Source organism: Emydura macquarii, unplaced genomic scaffold, assembly GCF_026122565.2.
Source record: "Emydura macquarii macquarii isolate MOO-44397 ecotype Brisbane River unplaced genomic scaffold, CSIRO-AGI_Emac_v2 contig_1551, whole genome shotgun sequence".
Lineage (NCBI taxonomy): Eukaryota > Metazoa > Chordata > Testudines > Chelidae > Emydura > Emydura macquarii.
The window spans coordinates 15,072,203-15,094,396 of record NW_027131688.1 but is presented as its reverse complement, the minus strand read 5'-3'; the positions used below and the strand labels follow the sequence as shown (position 1 = coordinate 15,094,396).

At 39.6% G+C, this 22,194-nt stretch overlaps 1 protein-coding gene across 1 annotated transcript in view; it reads left to right on the top strand.

The window, feature by feature from the left end:
- The window catches only part of WDR89 (WD repeat domain 89), a gene marked incomplete at its 5' end in the record, with an annotated part of 42,562 nt that extends 20,784 nt beyond the window's left edge, over positions 1-21,778 (top strand). Inside the window, one exon of the mRNA XM_067555184.1 lies at positions 20,211-21,778. Within this exon, the coding sequence (XP_067411285.1) occupies positions 20,211-21,411 (1,201 nt within the window). The remainder of the gene's footprint in view (positions 1-20,210) is intronic.
- Positions 21,779-22,194: the final 416 nt, after the last annotated feature.

Genomic DNA, 22,194 nt, shown 5'->3' with positions numbered 1-22,194 from the left:
TTGACCACAGGTATAGCTGGGCAGAACTTGCTGGGTCCAAAGGCTCTTCTTAATGCTTTCTCTGTTGGAATGGGGCTCCTCTGACCCATCACAGAAGGTGAGTCACATCCTGCTACATGGCCTAGAGTAATGAACAATATTCTGTTCCCAACTCTGCACTGACTAATACTTCCTACATAAGGAATACCGTGACATAAACAAATATAATTATCTTCATTTAGAAATTAACAAAAATGTAAAAACATTACTTGCCTAAGGTTATACAGTAAGTTGTGTCAGAACCAAGATTAGCAAATAGATTTCCGAGGTCATGCCCCATGGCAAATTCATAGTGCCATCCAGGCAAGTAATTTAATCTCTCTCTTTTGCAAATCTGTAAAATGGCAATATTCCTTGAATCATAAAACAGTGGACAACTGGAAGGGACCTTGATAGGTCATCTAGTCTAGTCCCCTGCACTGAGGCAGGACTAAGTATTATCTAGACCATCCCTAACAGGTATTTGTCTAACCTGCTCTTAAAAACCTCCATTGATGGAGATTCACAATTTCCGTAGGTAATTTGTTCCAGTGCTTAACTACCCAGACAGTTAGAAGGTTTTCCTAACGTCTAACCTAAAACTCCCTTGCTGCAGTTTAAGCCCTTTACTTCTTGTCCTGTCCATATTGGATGAGGAGAACAACTTATTGCCTTCCTCTTTATAACAACCTTTTATGTACTTGCAGACTGTTATCATGTCCCCCCTCAGTCTTCTCTTCTCCAGACTAAACAAATCCAGTTTTTTCCATCTTTTGTCATGTCCTGTTTTCTATATCTTTAATCATTTTTGTTGCTGTCCTCTAGATGTCATCCAATTTGTCCACATCTTTCCCAAAGTGTGGTACCCAGAACTGGACATAGTACTCAAGTTGAGGTCTTATAAGTGCTGAGTAGAGAGGAAGAATTACTTCTCATGTCTTGCTTGCAACACACCTGCTAATACATCCCAGAATCATGTTGAAAAAAAGCAAACAGTATTACAGAGTTGACTCATATTTAGTTTTGATCGACTATAACCTCCAGATCCTTCTTCTGCAGTACACCTTCCTCGGTAGTCATTTCCCATTTTGTATTTGTGCAATTGATTATTCGTTCCTAAGTGTAGTACTTTGCATTTGTCCTTATTAAATTTCATCCTATTTTATTCAGACCATTTCTCCAGTTTGTCAAGATCATTTTGAATTCTAATTCTGCCCTCTGCAGACTTAGAATTATAGAATCATAGAATATTAGAGTTGGAAGGGACCTCAGGAGGTCATCTAGTCCAACCCCCTGCTCAAAGCAGGACTAACCTCAGCTATATCATCCCAGCCAGGGCTTTGTCAAGCCTCAGCTTAAAAACTTCTATGGATGGAGATTCTACCACCTCCCTAGGTAACCCATTCCAGTGCTTCACCACCCTCCTAGTGAAAAACTTTTTCCTAATGTCCAACCTAGACCTCCCGCCCTGCAACTTGAGACCATTGCTCCTTGTTCTGTCATCTGCCACCACCAAGAACAGCCTAGCCCCATCCTCCCTGGAATCCCCTTTCAGGTAGTTAAAGGCCGCTATCAAATCCCCCCTCATTCTTCTCTTTTGCTTGGTATTGTCCGCAAACTTTACTCTCTGTGCCATTATCCAAATCATTTATGAAGATATTGAATAGAACCAGACCCAGGACAGATCCCTGCGGGATCTTACTTGATATGCCCTTCCAGCTTGACTGAATCACTGATAATTACTCTTTGGGAATGGTTTTTCAACCAGTTGTGCATCCACCTTATAGGAGGTTCATCCAAGCTATATTTCCCTGGTTTGCTTATGAGGTCATGTGAGGCAGTGTCAAAAGCCTTACTAAAGTCAAGATATATCACATCTACTACTTCCCCCCATCCACAAGGCTTGTTACGCTGTGAAAGAGGGTGTTAGGTTGGTATGACATGATTTGTTCTTGACAAATCCATGTTGACTGTTATTTATCATCTTATTTTCTTCTAGGTGCTTACAAATTGTTTGTTTGATTATTTGCTCCTTTATCTTTCTGGGTATCAAAGTTAATCTCTCTGATCCATAATTCCCTGGGTTGTCCTTATTCCCCTTTTTATTGATAGGTACAGTAGTTGCTCTTTTCCATTCCTCTTGGATCTCTGCCATCCCTCATGTGTTCTGAAAGATAATTACTAATGATTCAGAGATCTCTTTAGCCAGTTCCTTAGCATGTATTCATCAGGTCTTGCTGGGGTGAAGACATCTAACTTGTCAAAGTAATTCTTAACTTGTTCTTTTCCTATTTTAGCCTCATATCCTACCCCATTTGCACTGATGTTCACTATGTTAGTCATCCAATCCCTGCTGATTTTTTGGGAGAAAGGTAAAACAAAAAAAGCATTTAACATTTTGGCCATTGTTGTGTTTTCTGTAATTATCTTTATTAGAATTATCTGTTGTACAGTCCTCTGGAGCAAAATGTAAAGCTGGCACTTTACTTAATGGCAATGTCATTCTTAAATAATTATGATTTTCTGAATTAAAACTTCCTTTGGTTATTTAAGCATTTTTGCAATCACTTAAGATTTTTTGCAGTGTAGACCTGGTCTAATTGTCTGAATTTTGTTCTACGTGAGTGTCTCATGTAATCTTATAATGGAGAGTAGTCCTCTCCCGTGCTCCTTTGTGATCTCTGAGCCATTTGCTGCTTTTCTAGTTCATGATTTTATATCTGTAGGTCTCCAACTTGTGCTTCACCTCCTATCCAATTTCCCCTTCTCCATACTTTTACTCTGTTACTTTTCCTATTTAGTTATAATGTAAATAGAGTTGGCTAAAATTAGAATAGTGAATCTGAACTCATTTGAATTTGGGTGAAGATATATATTTGAATTTTCTTTATCCATGCCTACCCATACAATTTTTGTTTCATATCAAATCCAAAACTAGAAAGTATGTACCCCAGTTTGAATGAAGCCAAAATCTCACATGAACAACTGACTTTCTAAAACTTCCACCTTTTTGTGGCCAAAGTTGCACAAGAACATATTGGAATAAGTTGGTGCTGGCTAACACGAACTTTAGTTTAAACTGAATCCAGATGCAAACACCATTTTCTTGGTCCATCTTTGTGAATCCTGCATAGTGATGAAGAAGAAACTTCGTATTCTGTATTGGGAATGTTGAAAGATTAAGGTACAAAGTTGTTCTTGTTTCCTTCTAGTGTAGACTCATATACTTTAAGGCCATAAAGGACCATCATGATCACCTAGTCTGACCTCGTGCATCTTGCAGGCCACAGAACCTCACCAACTCATTCCTGTAACAGACCCATAACCTCTGAGTTACTAAAGTCCTCATATCATGAATTAAAGATGTAAAGTTACAGAGAATTTATCGTTCACACTAGTTTAAACCTGCAAATGACCCATGCTGCACAGGTAGTTTTCTTTCCCTCTGGTTTTCATTGAGCCGCTAGTTCAGGGTTTCTCAACCCCTGGATCGGGACCCAAAATTGGGTCACCAGAATGTTTGAAAGGGTTGCGTGGCAGCTCATATGACTCCTGTCTCATGGGGCTGGCTGAACTTGCTTCCCTGCTCCCGACACTGCAACCTCTGGGGTCCCGTTTGGCCTAGCCATCATGATGATGGGAGTGTGGGTAGGCAAAATTTGAGTGAGTGGCACTTCAACCCCATGAGACAGGTCACAACTCCACTCACACAAATTTGGTCCAGTCAGGAGGGAAGAGCCAAATCTGAGTGACACTGCAACCACAGAGGTTGCAACACCCGGAGTTGAGAGCCAAGTCCATCCAACACGGGTGCTGCAGGATCTGCCACTATGGGGTGAGTGTTGGGTAGGACTCAAACCCTCTGGGAGGTGGGAACTTACTGATACCACTCCAGGGCCTCCACCTCAGACTATTTACTGGGGCGCAACAGGACATAAACATTTACAGTTGGGTCCTGAGTCCAAAAAGGTTGAGAGCAAGTACTCTGGTTTGCCCGTACCAAGCCTCTGTGACTTTCTCCTTGATGCTCTTCTGATTTACATTTTTCCTCTTACTGCCCCTGTTATTTAAGCCTACTCCCTGCTCCTTTTTTCTATCTCTTAGCCTTTACTGCTGTATTTAGGCCAAAATTATACTCCTAAAACACATGTGAGGAAGTAGAGATGGAATTGGATTTACTGAATGGGAATGGTTTATATTTTCTTCTCCACCCCCACATTATTTATCTGGGAACCTAAACCTGACTGAATTGTTTGGAAGTATAAAACAAATGTCTGTACTGGATTCATCATTGTGATTCTCTGTTGTTGCAAAAGCCATACAATTAACTGTCTCTGACCTGTTCTCTCAGTCTCATCTTTGCACTTTCCACATAGCCCCTTATACTTGGAATCCCCTTCCTGCCTCTACCCTCTTCATCTTCAAGTCTCAACTCAGTAAAATAAACAGAATCAAGTGCAGTTTTTACATATAGCACAAAAACGTTGAAACTCTCAACTACATACTTATGTTTACCTCCGTTCCTTGTTCTTTGTTGCATCTGACTCCCATCCTAAATTTAATGTCGTCTGTTTAATTTGTAAGTTGTTTGGAGCTGAAATCCTTTCTCCACAGTTGGCAGCCCTTTTTGTACCTCAAGGAATTGTAATATACTGAGTAATTGTCTACTTGTGCTTCCTTTTACTGATTAGTAGACTTGGCTGATTCACCTTGTTTTCCAACTGGTGCTGATGATATGAGAGGTTCCAGAAAGCATTATGCTGTTAGTGAAAGTGGAGCATGTTGTGCAAATGCTAATATGTTCTCCTAAACCAATGCTGTGCTTGGTGTTTTCATTGTAAAATGAAAACTATGCATTCAATGCAGCTGTGTGGTCCGCTTTCTACTGGCCAGGGATTGCTTATTTAGTTCTCAATTTTAATTTTTTTCTTGAACTTTTAATAATTGTGAAAGGGAGGGAGTAAGGATTTGTTTTTATTGTTGAGAATGGGAATGAACTGAGCATGATTCGACATACAGATGTTTAAATTGCTTGCAGTGTTCAGTTTTTGACCTGCAACAAGCAGACTGCCAAATCTGTAAGTTATTTTCATTTTAAATAAATGCTTCTACTCTCCTATCGATAAGTTACTCTGACATACTGATTAAGCCTTCTTAAGATAAACACCTCATTTCCCCCACTTTTTCCACCCTGTTTTTCAGAGTAATGTGATTTAATTTGTTTGGATACATTATTGCACTGACATTCCCTTTTGGGAAGGAGGGAAGAGCTGCAGAATGACACAATTCCCAGTGGCCATTCTAAAAAGAGGAGAAATCTACTTATGAATCACTGGGTTATTTTTTGAAAATCTTGCTGGATTAAAATGACATATTTATCTATCTTCATTAGTCTAGGAAATGCTTTTTGTAACTGTCATGACAAACATAGGACATTACAATATATGTTCTGATAACATTAAGTATAGCCCTGCAAAATTGACAAATATTTATTTTTTATTTCTTTAGAATTCTAACATGCCTGCCCCAGGCACTTGGCACCCTTGACACTTTAAAAATGTAAGACAAAACGAGAAGCAAACTCCACCATAAACCAGAAATAAACAACTATCCTATACATCAAAAAATCTCAACCCCCCCCCCGGCCTCCCACATCAAGTATCCCCCTTCAGGGGACCATTCCATCCTCTCTTTACTTCCCTGCTCCAAAAAAGCTAGTACAAAGGTGAGCTTTGCAGCATACCCTGAGGGTCAACAGATTTAGGCTGTTTCCGATTGGTAGGTGTTAAAAGCTTGGAAGGTGGGGTGTTTTCACAGAAAATGCCCTGCAAGAAGCTGCTTCTCTCTCAAACCAAGGAAGCTGCAGCTTGAGTGCCTCTGTTGATCTCAACTATTGTAGTATAGCATAAGGGAGTGGGTATCTCAGGTAAGCAGGCCCCAGACCATTTAGTGGGGCTTTATAGGTCAAAATTAACATCTTAAAGTGCTCCCAGAAATCCAATGGTAGCCTGTGAAGATAATGAAGCACTGGTGAAATGTGCTTGTGGTGAGATACTCTGCTTAAAAAATAGGCTGCTGAATTCTGTGCTCGCTTCAGCTTCTGAATGGATTTAAGTGTTAATTTCAAGTAGGGAACACGTTGTAATAGTCTGAAAGTGAGTTGACAAAAGCTTAGGTAATGGTAATGGTAGCCAAGTCCACATCCAAAATAAAAGGTCACAACCTCTTGGTTCACCACAAATGGAAGAAAGCTGTGCAGTCTCTGCTGTAACTTGATCATCTAGCAATAACTGAGGTAGCAAATATGAGTTACAAATGGTGGCCAAATCCCTTCAGTCAGCTCTTCCATTTGCTTTCCTCAGTTATCCAACATCACTTGTGTATTTTCTGGGTTGTGACTCAGTCAGCTCACTAAATGATGGTGTTCCATCTCACCCAGTCATTGGAAAAGGCATTTGTCTGCACCCCTTGAGTTGGAAGAGAGAGAAACATAAAGCTAGATTTCATCTGCAAACTGAAGGCACCACACCAGTGCTTCCTTGCTGTCTTTCTAATGGCTTCATATTCAGTTCAGAACCCTGCATGAGAGTACCCTGGGTGAAGACAAATAATTGCCCAAGACTTCCTCTAGGATTTCACTGGAGATAGGAACAAAGCTGTTCAAGAGCAGCCTTGCCTGCTCCTTGCAAGGTTTGCAGTTTATAATCAACTGTGCCAAAGACAGTTGACTTTATAATATTGGCATGGACACTTATGGTGATCAATGAGAAACAAGTAGTCATTTTTCATACCCATATTCACAAAGGCCAAGGAACTCTGAGGCAACTAGATACTGTGAGGGAGGTTATAACACAACCTTTCAATAATCTTAACCACAAAGGAAGATTAGATACAGAGCAGTGATTAGCCATATTGTCAAGGTCAAAACATGGCTTCCTGAGCATAGCCCATACTGATGTTTTCTAAAGAGAAGCAGGCAGCTGTCTTTTTTTAAGGGAGGCGCTATTGTATTGGTTTAGATGGACTAAATGGGCCAAAGATATTAACATAACCCAATTGCTGTCCAACATTAAACAGTGTTAAACAGAGTTCAGGGTTTGGTATACAGAGACCTCTGGCTGCTTAGCACCATGGCAAACACCATTTAAAAATCCTTTAGCCTTTTATTAAAGACCCAGAAAAGAAGAAAAAAGAGTTAAAGCATTTGAAATGTGAAGTATTAAGTAAGGCTTTCATTTTAACAGCATCCCTTATTCTCTTTCCCTTTAGCTGGAGAAAGTTTTTAGAAGGAAAAACCTCTTTGTTTGACAGTCTCCTAGATCAGGGGTGTCAAACTCATTTGCTGTGGCTGGCCAGATTTGAATTAAATGTACTTCAGGTGGGCCATACATACCATAAATCAAAATACTAGGCCCAACCATTTTTATGTAGTATTATATTTTATTTGCTAGATACCAGCGATATAAAAACTGCAGTAAATTCACTTCTACAACTACTACTATTTTACGATTAAAAGAATCGATCAATGATTAAGAATTATAGTACTTTATTTACTGCTACTGCTGCTTCCTGATGCCTGACACCTCTTACTTTGGACCACTGCATCAAAGTCTGGAGCAAGGGACTGTGCTGTGGCAAGCTTGAGTATTGCGTTCAGGTGTGTGTCAGTAAGTTGAGAATGAAATCTTGACTTGTTGATGTTCATTACAGAAAAGAGCTGTTCACAGACATATGTTGTCCCAAACATAGATATAACTTTTTAAGCAAAAGACTTCAGCCTGTGATAATTTGGTCCTACATACTGATAAAATGTTCCAACATCAACACTAGAAAACTTATCCCTCAAAACAGAATCACACTGCAGTTCGATTATTTCCATCTGAAGCTCCTCTGAGACCTCGTGCACATTGACAGAAAATGGGTTACGGAAAATTGCAAAGTCTTTCTCAAGGTATTTGAAGTCAGAAAAACTTGCTTGGAATTCATTTCTTAAGTTGGAAACGTTGCTGCTGTACTTTTTTGTGAGAGCATCACAATGAAACTCAGCTGTGTTGCATCAAGATTTTAAAGTTGGAACGTGTGGGATTATTATCTGAAAGTTGCTTTTCCCAAAGCTGAAGCTTAATCTCGAAAGCACTAATACTGTCAAAAACATCTGTCACCAATTTGTTGCGCCCCTGCATCTTGGTGTTGAGACAGTTCAGGTGTTCCTTGATGTCCACCATAAAAGCAAGATCTTGAAGCCATTCATTATCCTGCAGTTTAGGCATAACCTTTCCATTCTGATTTAAAAACAATTGTATTTCACCACGCAATTCGTAAAAGCGTTTCAGTACAGCTCCCCAACTTAGCCAATGAACATCGGTGTGATTTGGTAACCCATGGGGTTTCTCAGTTACTTCCATAAGGCAGTTGAACTGCCTGTGGTTAAGGCCTCTTGCTCGTATAAAATTAACCGTTTTTATAACCACATCCAAAACATTATCCAGTTTCAGTGTTTTACTGCACAGTGCTTCTTGGTGTAAAATGCAATGTAAATTACAAAACTGATATTGCAGATTGACAGCAAGCAATTTTTCCTTTAACTTTGCAGCAACTCCAGCTTTTCTACCCACCATTTGTGGTGCTCCGTCTGTAGCCAGACTCACAGCTTGGCATCCAGTCTACACCTAATTTGTCCAAAGTTTCCACCAAATTATTGAAGATATCGTCACTTGTTGCTGTGTCTTTCATCGGAACCAATTCTACAAACTCTTCTGTTATGCGCATGTTTTTATCAACACCATGAATGAAAATTGCAAGCTGTGCCACATCAGTAACATCCGTACTGTCATCAACTGCAATCGAAAATGCAATAAAGGACTTGACTCTGTCCTTTAATTGATTGTTAAGGCTCTCTGACAAATCACTGATTCTCTCAGCGACTGTTTCTCGAGAGGCTTATATTTGCAAAGGCTTGCCGTTTATCTGGACATATTAATTCTGCAGTCATTAACATACATTTCTTTATAATTTCCCGTCTGAAAAAGGTTTTGATGACCGTGCTAGTTCATGCATAATCATGTAGCTTGCCTTAACTGCAGCTTCGCTTACTTGATGGGCATTTGTAAATAGCGATTGCTGCTTTTTCAAGAACTTCTCCAATTCAGAAACTTTGTCCTCATGCAACTTCACATATATTTATCGTACTTCTCAGCATGCGTGGTATCATAGTGCCTCGGAACATTGTACTCTTTGGCAACAGCTACATGTTACGTACAAATCAAACATGTTGGCTTTCCATTTAGTTTGGCAAAGAAATACAAATTTCTCCACTTCTGTTGAACCACACAACATTCTTTATCTATTTTTCTTTTCTTCGATAACATAATTACAAGACCCTACACAAGGCTGTGTAAAGACACAAGGCTGTGTATATATGTACAAGGCCTGGCTTACACAAGGCTGTGTATGTGAGACACAAGGCTGTGTATGTATATACAAGGCCCAGCTTACACAAGGTTATGTATGCGAGATATCATCGTAACAGTCTGGCATACACAGCGCTCTGCGATGCCACGAGGTATTATTTGTCTCAATTACTTAGTTCCACACATTGTAGGAGCATTTTACAGCTATCACGGTTTGATGGTATTTTACTTTGCAGGGCTACAGTGAAATTTTGAAGACTTGTTGTTCTATAGGAGAATTGAGTAACCCCAAAATTATGCAGTGGAAGAGATGTGCCTTTACTAGGTACCAGAGAGAGAAGGAGTATATATTTTTCAGTCTGAACAAATCTAATATAACAATTGGCTTCTGTCTTTCCTAAGCTATTTGCCAGTGTATTTTTGGGGCAGTTCTTCTGGAAAGATGTATGGGTGGCAATAGCAACTGAAGTGGGAGAAAATGGTAAACTGAGCAGCTATAGGAAGTTTTTTCTGCAGCTGAAAGTAGCGTGTGTTTTGAAGTGAGAGGGCTGTAAAGAAGCAGTTCTGCCTCCTGCGATGCCCCGAGACCACACTCTCTCCTCTCCCACCTTTTGGAGTGCAGTCTCGCACAGACAGCGCTCTGCGCGATGCCCCAAGACCACACTGTCCCTCTTCCGCCTTTTGGAGCGCTGCCACCAGAGTACACAGATCTCGTGGCAGCGTGCGACGCCGTGAGATCTCGCAGCATTGTACTCTCTGGTGGCAGCATGGGCTGCCACCAGGGGCTGGACCAAAAAGGTTGGTAGGCCGTATCCAGCCCGCAGGCCGGATGTTTGACATCCCTGTCCTAGATGGTGTCAAAGATGGTAATAATTGTCCTTTTGGGGAAAAGAGAAGAAATTAGTTGAGAGGGGCTGGAGCTGCTGCTGTTAAAGTCTGATCCCGTTTCATCCCAGGTGGTGGTTGGGATTCAGTGGAGCTGTAGAAATGGTGATGTTATCTGGGTCCCTGTTTCTGGCCCAGTCTGATCAGGATATCTTTTAGTATTAGGATGAAAAAGGTCTGGGGTCCCAGGAAGGTCCCAAAGCCTTTCTTTAAGGACCCAAAAAGGAAGTGATGGGCAGAAAAGCCCACTTCCTCATTATTTTGTCCATCAATTAGGCCTAATATCTGACACGCCAGGAATTTTGGTCAGTTAATTTCTGATTTATTTTTTTACCACACATGATTTAAACATAGTGCTTGAATTCTATCAGAATGGCCTACTATGTTTGGACTAATTTAGTCTCTTTGGTTCCCATGCACCAGTTTATAACATTCTTCACTGAAAGCAATTTGATCTATTTTCCATCAGCATTTGTTATTATAGGTTATTATATCATAAACTTTGACATACTTTTTACAACTGACCTTACAATTAGGATAAATTTGTTGGCCCAGTTATTACAACAGCACTTGCTATCACTATTAGTACTTCCCTGCTAACCTCCACCTACCAGGAAGGACATGTATCTGATACACAGATTGTGTCATGTTTCAGTAGTACCTCAGAGAGCTCTACTGATTAAAATTCAAATAGTAATGATGTAGCATATGTTGCCCCCAGATATTGTCCTGCTTCCACAGAAATGAAAAGTTTGGTCCAAATCTTGGCAATCTTTAGGGATTTTTTTTTCTACGTTGTGTTCACAATATAAACTGAGGCTTACATACTTCTGTATTATTATTATTATTATTCTAGAGATAGATGCTGAAGGTGTAAATCAGGATTTAACAAATTAGTTGTTTCCCTTTACTTAATTGGAGACGCTTTAAGAATTATGAATAAACTGTAACCTTCCATGCCATATTTCTTTGTAAAGGGTGTTAGCTATGTTCAGGATCCTTGTGGATCTGGGGAGTGAGCAACCAGATTAAACAACAAAACTGATCCATCCAGTGTATTGCTGTGTGCTCTCTTGGTTAGTCAACCAGCTGCATATTTTGAAAACTCTAATTATGCCAAGAAAGATGTGGACAAAGTAGAGAGAATCTAGAGGAGACGAACAAAAATGATAAAAGATTTAGAAAACATGACCTGTGAGGAAAGGTTGAAAGAATTGGGCATGTTAAATCTAGAGCAGAGAAGGCTGAGGGGGAGCGGGAGCATAATAACCTTCAAATATGTAACAGGCTGTTGTAAAGAGGACGGTAGTAATTTGTTCTCCAAGTCCACCAAGGATGCGGCAAGAATTAATCAGCTTAGCTTGTAGCAAGGGAGATTAGGTTAGATATTAGGAAAATTTTTCTAACCACAAGGGTAGTTAAGCACTGGAACAGGTTACCAAGGGAAGTTGTGGAATCCCTGACATTGAAGGTTTTTAAGAAAAAGTTAGACAAACACCTTTCAGGGAGGGTCTAGGTTTACTAGGTTCTGCCTCAGTGCAGGGGGATGGACGAGATTACCTGTTGAGGTCCCTTCCAGGCCTACATTTCTACAATTCAAATAAAAAACCCACAATTAGTTACAATAGCTGGAAGTTTCACGTTAATTTTAAACCTAATTTACAAACTGTGTATCCTCTTTTCCAAGGATAGCACCTAGTTGCTAATCTCATAGGTGCTTTACTGTATCTACGGACTTGTCTATACTAAAGAGTGGGATGTAAGTTACAGCGATGATCAAAAAGCACCATAATTACAACGCTTGTGCCTGTTCACACACCACTTGTGTCGCTAAAGCGCATCCACAGTTGGTGCTCTAGCATTGACAGTGAGAGCAGTGCACTGTGGACAGCTATCCCACTGTGCAAGTTGTCTCCTTATGTGACTAGGAGTTGTGGGAATGTGGGAAGGCAGAGAGGATCACAATGCATCATGGGTGTGGGCTCAGTGTCACATGATGCAGTGATTTCCGTCCCATCATTCCATGGATTTCCGACCGCATTTTGTGGCATTTTTCAATGGCCCCTGTTTCTTAAGCACCCACCATCTCTATCTGAAAAGATGAATCCTGCACTTTTCTCCGCTGTTGTTGTCAGTGTTCTGAATACATCGCAGGTGCTCATGCAGTATATCAGGAACTCCCAATCAGAACAGGAATCTAAGGCGCCTGACCTGCTGTGTGCTATGCAAACACACAATGCCAGATTACCGTTTGCATTCATGGAACATCTGCACATAGTGCACCACCACTTTTGGGTGCGTGAAACAAGCACTGAGTGGTGGGATTGCATCGTTATGCAGATCCTGGGATGACAAACAGTGGCTGCAGAACTTTAGAATGTGCAAAGTCACCTTCATGGAACTCTGTGTGGAGCTTGTCCCTGCCCTGCGATACAAGGACACCAGAATGAGAGCTTCCCTCTTGGTGGAAGCATGTGGTAATTGCCATGTGGAAGTTAGTAACTCTAAACTGCTACCAGTTGATCACTAATCAGTTTGGAGACGGGAAGTCCACCGTTGGTGCTGTGTTGTCGCAAATGTGCATGGCCATTAATCACATTCTGCTACGAAGGACAATAAGTCTTGGAAATGTACATGAAATAATGGATGGCTTCATAGTGATGGGATTCCCTAACTAATGGCGGGGTGATGGATGTCATGCATATCCCAATTTTGGCCCCAAATCATCTTGTGATGGAGTGCATCAGTAGTTAGGGATACTTCTCTTATGGTGCTACAGGTGCTTGTGGATCACCATGAGTGTTTCACTGACATCAGCGTGGGTTGGTCAGGGAAGATGCATGATGCACTTATTTTCAGGAATACTGACCTTTACAAAAAGCTGCAAGCAGGGACTTTCTTTCCAGACCAAAATTTTCCAATGGGGGATGTTGAAATGCCGACAGTGATCCTGGGAGACCCAGCCTGCCCCTTACTGCAGCATTATGAGTGACTTTAGCAGCTCTGTTTGCTCCTTCATAGATTTTATCATGCACTCTTGACTTGCTATCACTCACTCATGTTTTCGCTCCTCTCCTGCCTATCAATGTTTTGATTTTTGGTCGCACGGTGTCTCCATGCCTTTTTTCTTTTTCTTTTCCCCCACCTTAGAGGACTGAAAGAGTTCTTGGAACATTTCCTCTATGCTTCTCCATGGTCATTTTGTTATCAGCCACAGGTGCTGGGCAGGTGTGTAGGGATTTCCCCTCAGGGGCACATCTGTAGAAGCACAATAAACAATGAACAGAAGCATGATTGTCAGTGCACTAATAGCATTGATGCACTACTGTAAAATACCCCTTTCTCACTGTCCCCTGGCAAGTGCACAGCTTGACAATCACCCAGGGCATGATGAGTTGTGCCCAGGAGGGGGCATGCAAGCTGGGGAAAAAGTTCTGGATGGTTGTTCGGGGTATTGATGCACTTAGATAGGGAAAACATTCAAATTGTGCCACCACAGGCGGAGGCCATATATTCAACATATTCATACATGATCTGGAAAAGGGTAAATAGTGAGGTGTCAAAATTTGCAGCTGATACAAAACTACTCAAGATAGTTAAGTTCAAAGCAGACTGTGAAGAGTTATCTTACAAAACTGGGTGACTGGGCAACAAAATGGCAGCTGAAATTCAGTGTTGTTAAATGCAACATAATGTACATTTGAAAGCACAGTCCCAATTGTACATATAAAATGATGGAGTCTAAATTAGTAGTTACCACTCAAAAAAATGATCTTGGAGTCATTATGGATAATTCTCTGAATGTATCCACTCAATGTGCAGCGGCAGTCAAAAAAGCTAACAAAATATTAGCAATCATTAGGAAAGGGATAGATGATAAGAAAAAAAATCATATTGCCTCTTTATAAATCCATGGTATGCCCACATCTTGAATACTGCGTGCAGATCTGGTTGTCCCTTCTCAAAATAGATATATTGGAATTGGAAAAGGTACAAAAAAGGGCAATTAAAATGATTAGGGGTATAGAAAACTTCCATCTGAGGAGAGATTAATAAGATTGGTACTTTTCATCTTGGAAAAGAGGTGACTAAGTTGGGATACGATAGATGTCTATAAAATCATGACTGGTATGGAGAAAGTAAATAAGTGTTATTTACTCCTTCTCTCATAACACAAGAACTAGGGGTCACCAAATGAAATCAATAGGCAGCAGGTTTAAAATGAACAAAAGGAAATATTTCTTCACACAACGCATAGTCAATCTATGGAACTCCTTGTCAGAAGATGTTGTGAAGGCCAAGACTATAACTGTGTTAAAAAAGAACTGGATAAATTCATGGATAGGTCCATCAATGGCTATTAGCAAGATGGCAGGAATTGCTATTTGCCAGAAGCTGGGAATGTGCGATGGGATGGATCACTAGATGAGTACCTGTTCTGTTCATTCCCTCTGAAGCACCTGGCATTGGCCACTGTTGTAAGATGGGATACTGGGCTAGATGGTGGCCATTCTCATGTTCATAGAAGCTGATATCTCATTCCTGAGAGTAAGTGGGGTTGCTAGAGTGCATCTCTTCCATGTGAGCAGGTTCAAACTGGGTCCCAATGCTGCTCACCTGTGTGCTGCTTTGATCCCTGCATAAGTGATTGCCGATTGGCACGGGAAAATTTCCTACACTGGGGGAGGAAACAAAGTAGCTCTGCTGAGGAATCTCCGGAAGAGGATTGGCAAGTACCTCAAGGAAAGTTTCCTAGAGATCTCTCTGGAGGATTCCTGTGAAATCTCTGTGTGCATTAACACACTTTTCCGTCACACTGCCTAGCTTCACAGGGGAATGGGAAGCACATGCAAACACAGCTACTCTTGTGCATTTCTATCCCTTCAACCAGCTGTATAATGCAACAGAGCAAAGGACAGATGTACCTCATGTAACTGAGCAGCATCAGCTCAAAAAAATCACTTATCAGAGCTCCCCTCTTCTGCATCCTGGATGCCAGAGCTGGAGAGGTGGGACTGGCTCCAACCCTCCGGGACTGAGAACTAAACTCCCCAAATCACCAAACAGCCTAGTCTCCTGCTTCATATCATCTTTCGACTCAACCTCCTCGTCCATGACTACTTTGTCAGGGTTGAGTCAGGTGTCCACTGTCTCTGGGCCCATGGAGGTATCCATAGGGCTCTTGGCAGTGGAGAAGGGGTCGTCAACAACGATGGCTTCCAGCTCGTGATAGAAGCAACAGGTCTTTGGTTCTGCACCAGAGTGACGGTTTGACTCCTTAGTCTTTTGGTACCCCTGCTTCAGCTCAATTTTCATACAGCACTGCAGCATTTCCCGTTCATAGTCCTTCTCCGCCATACCATGAGAAATCTGAATGAAGGTATCAAAGTTCCTTTGGCTGGAGCAGAGCTGGGACTGCACAGCCTCCTCTCCCCAAATGCTGATCAGATCCAGAGCTCCAGTGTGCTCCAAGCAGGAGAGTATTTGGTGCATGGAGTCACCATGGTCAGCTGGGAAGATGCGATGTGAGCTTTCCATGCCAACCAAGCAGGAAGTGGAATTTCAAAAATTCCCGAGACTTTAAAGGGGGAGGAGTGGATGTCTGCAGGCGGCAGAGTTCAAACTGATGGCCAGCGCGGTCAGGATGGGCATTGTGGGACACTTCCTGGAGGTCATTTATGTCGTCTACACTGACACTCTGTCAGTAAAAGTTTGGCGCAAAAAGCTCTATGCCTCTTGTTGAGATGGTTTTATTTTGTCGCAAAATCAGGGAAGTTGGGTTGGCGGGGCGGGGACTGTAGTATGTTTACCACCACTGTTTTGGTGCAAAAAGCTGATTTTGGTCAACAAAAGTCCGTAGTGTAGATTGGCCTAAGAACAAAACATTAGGAGACCTGTTGAAACAGTAGCAAATTTGTTGCAGGCTTGGCAGAGGATGGCAGTGGTAATATTGCATCACAGAATATGTTCTGGAGTGCATAGCATCATTTGACTTATGTAGTCTTCTAAGTGGCAGCATTCCAACACTGTTATCTTCTGTTGTGCTTGGAAGATCATTATTTCCTATTTATCTCACAAATTTAACACACATCCTATTCCTCCTATTTAAACTCTCCCACCAAAATATAACAGTGACTTCCCCTTCTGAAAAGGAAGGGCTGGCAGCTACACCCTGAAGTCAGCATGAATTGTTTATATAACCTTCGATCAGGAATTCCTAATAGACTAAAGTATTTTTCACCAGAGCAGAGATTTTGTTGCATATTAGTATAACAGGTTTTAGCGAGACATGGTAGCTGTCAAATGCAGCATTAATAGTTTTCAGTCATTGCATTGAAAATAGAAAGAGCGTACCCCCCCCCCCTTCATCTTCCAGTGCATATAAATTACATTTCTCTGGAAAACATGAAAACATTTTTTTCTGTATTTCAGAGCATCTTAAAACTGTGAAATTGGGAATAAACAACTAGAAGAGACCACAGGCCCAGTCTGTTTTCTAGAGAACCCCAACATGTTCAGCTGAAACTGGGCTTTTGCAGTCTGTGCACAGTGTAGGATATAATTTGACATTTCCCTGTATTAGTAAAAATTTTGACACACAAGATGAGTGTTGCAGAAATTACACATGGAATAATATCTTTTATCAAAGTCAGTAAAATTAAACAATCACAGTTTACTTTTCAAATGGCTGACATTTGTCAGGAGAATGTCTGTCTGAGTTTACTTGACCTTTCTGGTCTAAAAAGGTTTGATTATTTTGAAGTAGAAATATAAGTCAATATGGAAAATTACCTTTTTCTTACATACGGAATCTGGGACCCTCTATATATATGTTCTGTAATCAGAACAGTTTAACGATTACCCCAGGTTCTGCAGACCACTTCATTCCTGTAGGCACAAATTTGGAAATATTCTTTTAAAACGTAAGTTTCTATTGTAATTCTTCGATAACCTTGATTAAATATGCAATGTTCCACCTTTTTTACTTTCTGACACTAATGCAGTTATCTAGGTTTTCTTTCCTTAATTTTTTAAAAAAGCAGACCACAGATTTGTATGAGCATTGTTAAATGGTTAAGCCACTTTTTTTTCCCTCTCAAAAACTATGGTCTGTTTCTTTCGTCTTTTTATCCATTGCCTCATCTTTGAGGAACTGTCATAAAACTATCTCGTGTTTTTTCACCCCATTGGTATATCAAATGAAATTAAGAACATAATTATTTTTGAAAAAGCACCACAAAGGTATGTAAAGTTTAACAAACTCAGAGTAAGTCTCAGTCCCTGCTCTGAAGTGCTTACAGTCTACTGAACAGTGCTTATGAATTGGCCAGTGTTTATGTAATTGCATTGCTGAAAGCTTGCCTAATCTGGAAGACCTATCCAGAAAGGTTTGGAAGAAGTAAACTGTGATGATTAAGCTTGTGCACACAGTTGTGCCAGACAGAATATTGTACTTTTTCTCTGGGGAGAAAAAGAGTTTCCACAGGATGTCTGTATTTTGTGGCAAAAAAAATGCACTTGCAGATGTATTCTGTAGGATTGCTTTGATGTGGAATATTAACCTGAGGACCTTATTGTCACAGGAGGCAAATAGTTTTGTGAGATTATTTGTGATTTGGGAATTAATTTTTTTTTTAATGTGTGTACTTAAACTAATGTTTTGTGTGAATTTGGTCCTGTTTGTTTCATCATATGATGAATATTTTACACATTATGAACACCCCAAACTATCTATTACCAGACACTACAGACAAACCCATAATGATATAGAATTCAGATATATTATAGAACATTCTATGGTATCCCATGGTAGCTGATAATTTTTTTTTCCTGGAAATTTTAAAAGGTTTAACTGAAACAAGTAGTATATGTGACTAAGTGCCTTCTCACTTCATCCCTCCAAAAATACCATCTTCTGTATTGCTGCAATACGTATAAGAATATGTTAATCTGTAGCAGCCAAAAGTGTGGTAGATGTTTTGTAGACACATGACACAGCCCCTTTCCCAAACAGTTCACGGTCTAAATGTATAAAAAGGCCAAAGGAATTTGAGAAAGTAATATTTGTATCCCTTGCCCAGTTGTCCCATCATACATCTGGCTAGTATTCAAGCTTTGCCTCATTTTTCTTTATTGTTTTCTCTGCTATAAATAGGGTTAGCTATTCTTTTATTACTATCTCCTGGATGCTTGCTCATTCATCTATAGCTTCAAACAGTATCTCACGTTCATTTTTTAAAAAATAAATTGAGCCTCCCTTACTCTCTCCTGTAATCCATCCATACACTTCCTTCCTGACGAGTCATTCCCTTCCCTCTGCACAAATACCCCACCCATGCAAAATGGTCAGTTGACACAAGTAGTTGCTGCTGTTTGCACAAGCTGCCAGTGAAGTCCATGGGAGATATTGTAGTAATGTTTTACATTCAATTTACACTGGCATAAGTATCTATACAAGATGAAGGGCACTGGAGGGAGAATTGGGCCCACAGAACCTGGTGTATGGTTTTTCAATTAGATAATTTTTATTGAAATTATGGTTTTGATTTCTATTTTAAAAGAAAAACCTCAGTCCATCCTGTAAACTTTGCCAGCCACATGATCTGACTTCTGTTAAGCTTTCATAACCAAATGACATTTCTGAAACTTTTGTTCCTTTATAGTGGTCAAAGTCTGTAAACTGATGGAATCTTAGAAATTGGCCATCATAGCAAATTATATCAATTTAAAAGGGGCTGTGTTAAGTTTTCTGATTCAGAATTAGCATCAACTCTTTACAGTAGCTGCACAATTTCATATTGCTTTATAATGTAGAAAACAAGATATGCTTGGTAAAAAGAGATCTCCTGTAGGGCACGTCATACATTTTGGAATAGGATTCTTTTCATATTAAGAAATGAAGGGGATTTTTTTTAAAATAAATAATCTGCACATTTTAGGACCTGTGCACTTTACTGAAATATCTTGCGTTTGCAGGAAAGTTCAGTAATTTCCCAGAAGAAATTGCATCTGAATGTAAGGTTTTTACCTACAGTCTATTGTAAAGTTCTTTGTATAGTCTACTTTTAAATTATTTGATATAGGTCATTCATCATTGCTCTTCTGGGACAGTTCCATAGTCTAAAAGCTGTTGTCGGTTGCTCAATTTCATCCCATGACTCCTAATTTATCACACCTTGGATTACCCTAAACAATGAACTATTGTGTTCATTATATTTAAATGTTTTATTTTACCCTTTGCACTAAGGGCTAGATGTACAAATATATTTAGGTGTGTAAAAATGCAGATAGATGCCTTATGGGATTTTGGAAAGCACCTAAAGAGGTTAAGTGCCTAACTCCCATTAACTAGGTGCCAGTGTGAGTTAGGCATTTACCCTATTTAGGGTTTTCTGTAAATTCCATTAGGCACCTATTTTGCATCTTTAGGCAAATTTGACCCTAACTGACCATCATGCAGCCAAGTAGCATTTCAGGTAATATTACATATAGCTCATCAGGTTAGCATGTTGACTTCAGTATCTTTCCACTAGTCAAGAACATTGCTTTCCTACTTATCAGTATTATTAAGCAAATTTGGCTAGAACAACTTGCAAATGATTCACAGACAGAACAAATAAGATTTTATAAGCTTAGTTAAAATACTTACCTTAAAACACATTTTACCAAAATGGTTTCTTGATGGAGCAGGAGATTCTGTTCATACTTATTTCTGCTTTATTCTTTTGTGTATATATCAAATGACAGTAGCTATGGTATAAGAATAATTTAAATCTAGTTTTATGCATGAGATCTATTGTGCAATATGTTGTTCCAGAGATTTTTAAGAGTTAGAAATTCTGCATAATTGGAATTTGTTTAATTCAAATAATGTATTTGGGATTTTATGTATTGCAGATTCCTACCAGTTTTGGGTATAGTCTTGCTGACAACTGCTGTGGAGATGATTGAGGAACAGTTTGCTAATCTGTGCATAGCAAAACGTTGTGCACTAACTGAAGACCCCACTTACTTACTGGATATAGATGTTTCAAAATGTGTTCAAGCAGAAAGCAACCACTTAATTGCTGTTTCATGTTCTAATAAGTCAATTAGAGTATATAACAGAGAAACATTACACTTGCTAAGGGAGTATAGTGGCCATCCTGGGTTACTTAATGGAGTCAGATTTGCTCATACAAATGACAATATGTTGTTTTCAGCATGCAGTGATGGCACAATAAAATGTTGGGATACTCGCTTTGGTACTCAGGAAGCTGTACAATTATTCCGTGGTTATCCTTCAAATGTTTTCATCAGCTTTGATATTAATTGCAGTGATCTCATAGTTTGTGCTGGGACAGAAAAAGTTGAAGAAGACACATTCATGGTGTTCTGGGATGCAAGAAGTAATACAAACTATGCATGCACAGCTAAAGAGCCCTTAGGAACCTATTCAGAGACTCATAATGATGATATCACTAAAATATGTTTCCATCCTCTCAAACCCAATTTGGTAGTCTCTGGGTCAACTGATGGATTAGTTAATGTGTTTGATATTAATAAGGAAAATGAAGATGATGCTTTGATTTCAACTTGTAATTCCGATTCATCAGTAAGTTTTATTGGTTGGTCTGGGAAAGATTATAAGCAGGTATATTGCATGACACATACAGAAGGATTTTGTTGGTGGGATCTTACTCAAATAGATACTGAAGAACCAATGACATTATTGCATATTCTGGATGTCAGAGAAGTAGTCTGCATTGAAAATAGCAACTTAAACTATCTGATAGGTGGCTTGTACCATGAAAAGACAGACAAATTGTTTGTTGTTGGTGGAACATGTATGGGAAACATTCACCTAATAAACTGTGGCATTGATGGACTGAGCCTTGTGGGCACCCTTCATGGAGGGCACTCTGCTACAGTTCGTTCATTCTACTGGAACATGACAGATGATTCTTTGTTGACTGGTGGAGAGGATGCACAGTTGTTGCTGTGGAAACCTGGAGCTGTGGAAAGGTCCCTTGCAAAGAAGGCATCTATGAAAATTGCTTCCTCTGTTCAGCAGCGAGTGAGAATTCGCAACAACTCTCTCAAAAGCAAGAAAAAATAACATTATGAAAATGGGATTCTTCAGTTTGTAGAGTTTTTCACTGTTGTAGAGCAATATATTTGGGATTATGATTTATTTGCACTGTGGCGAATATAATTTAGTATGTAAATTTCATTTAGAAATTACACTTGGTTTATCATGTGAATAACTTTTTTAAAAAAGCAACTGATACTTATTAAAAGGGTAAACATTTACTTTGTGTTCATTGAACAGAGTGTCTTAAAATATTTTATATTTTTATATCAAATTAATTATATCAAATACAAATATTGGCACAGAGATCTTGGTTAGAATAAAAGCCTGAGACTTGCATACTTTATATTGCTGCCATCAATTAAATGCTTTGGACATATTTTAAAAGCTTTCAGATTTTTAGCCCTCTTTTTCTTACTTGCCTTACAGACAATTTAGTGAATGAAATTGCTAACTATATTAAAGACTTAGTGTCACTTACTGATTCTTAGAGGAAGAACTTACTGATGGAACAGAGGAAGGGTATTGTTTTGCACTATTATCTCACTATTTAATGACACGTATGTAAACAGTGGTTCATAAAACACACTTTATAACAGAAGTGTGAATTTGTTCTGGAAAACCCAAGTACTTATATCTGAAGTACCTGTAGCTTTTTTTTATGCTTATGAAAAGTGTTAAATTGACATTATTTGGAGTAACTGGGCTCTCTCAGCACAAATACTATTCTGTGGGTATGTCTATACTGCGGTGTTAAGTCGATTTATTTTAAATTGACTTTCACCCGCCGAATTTTAGAAGTTGGAGGAG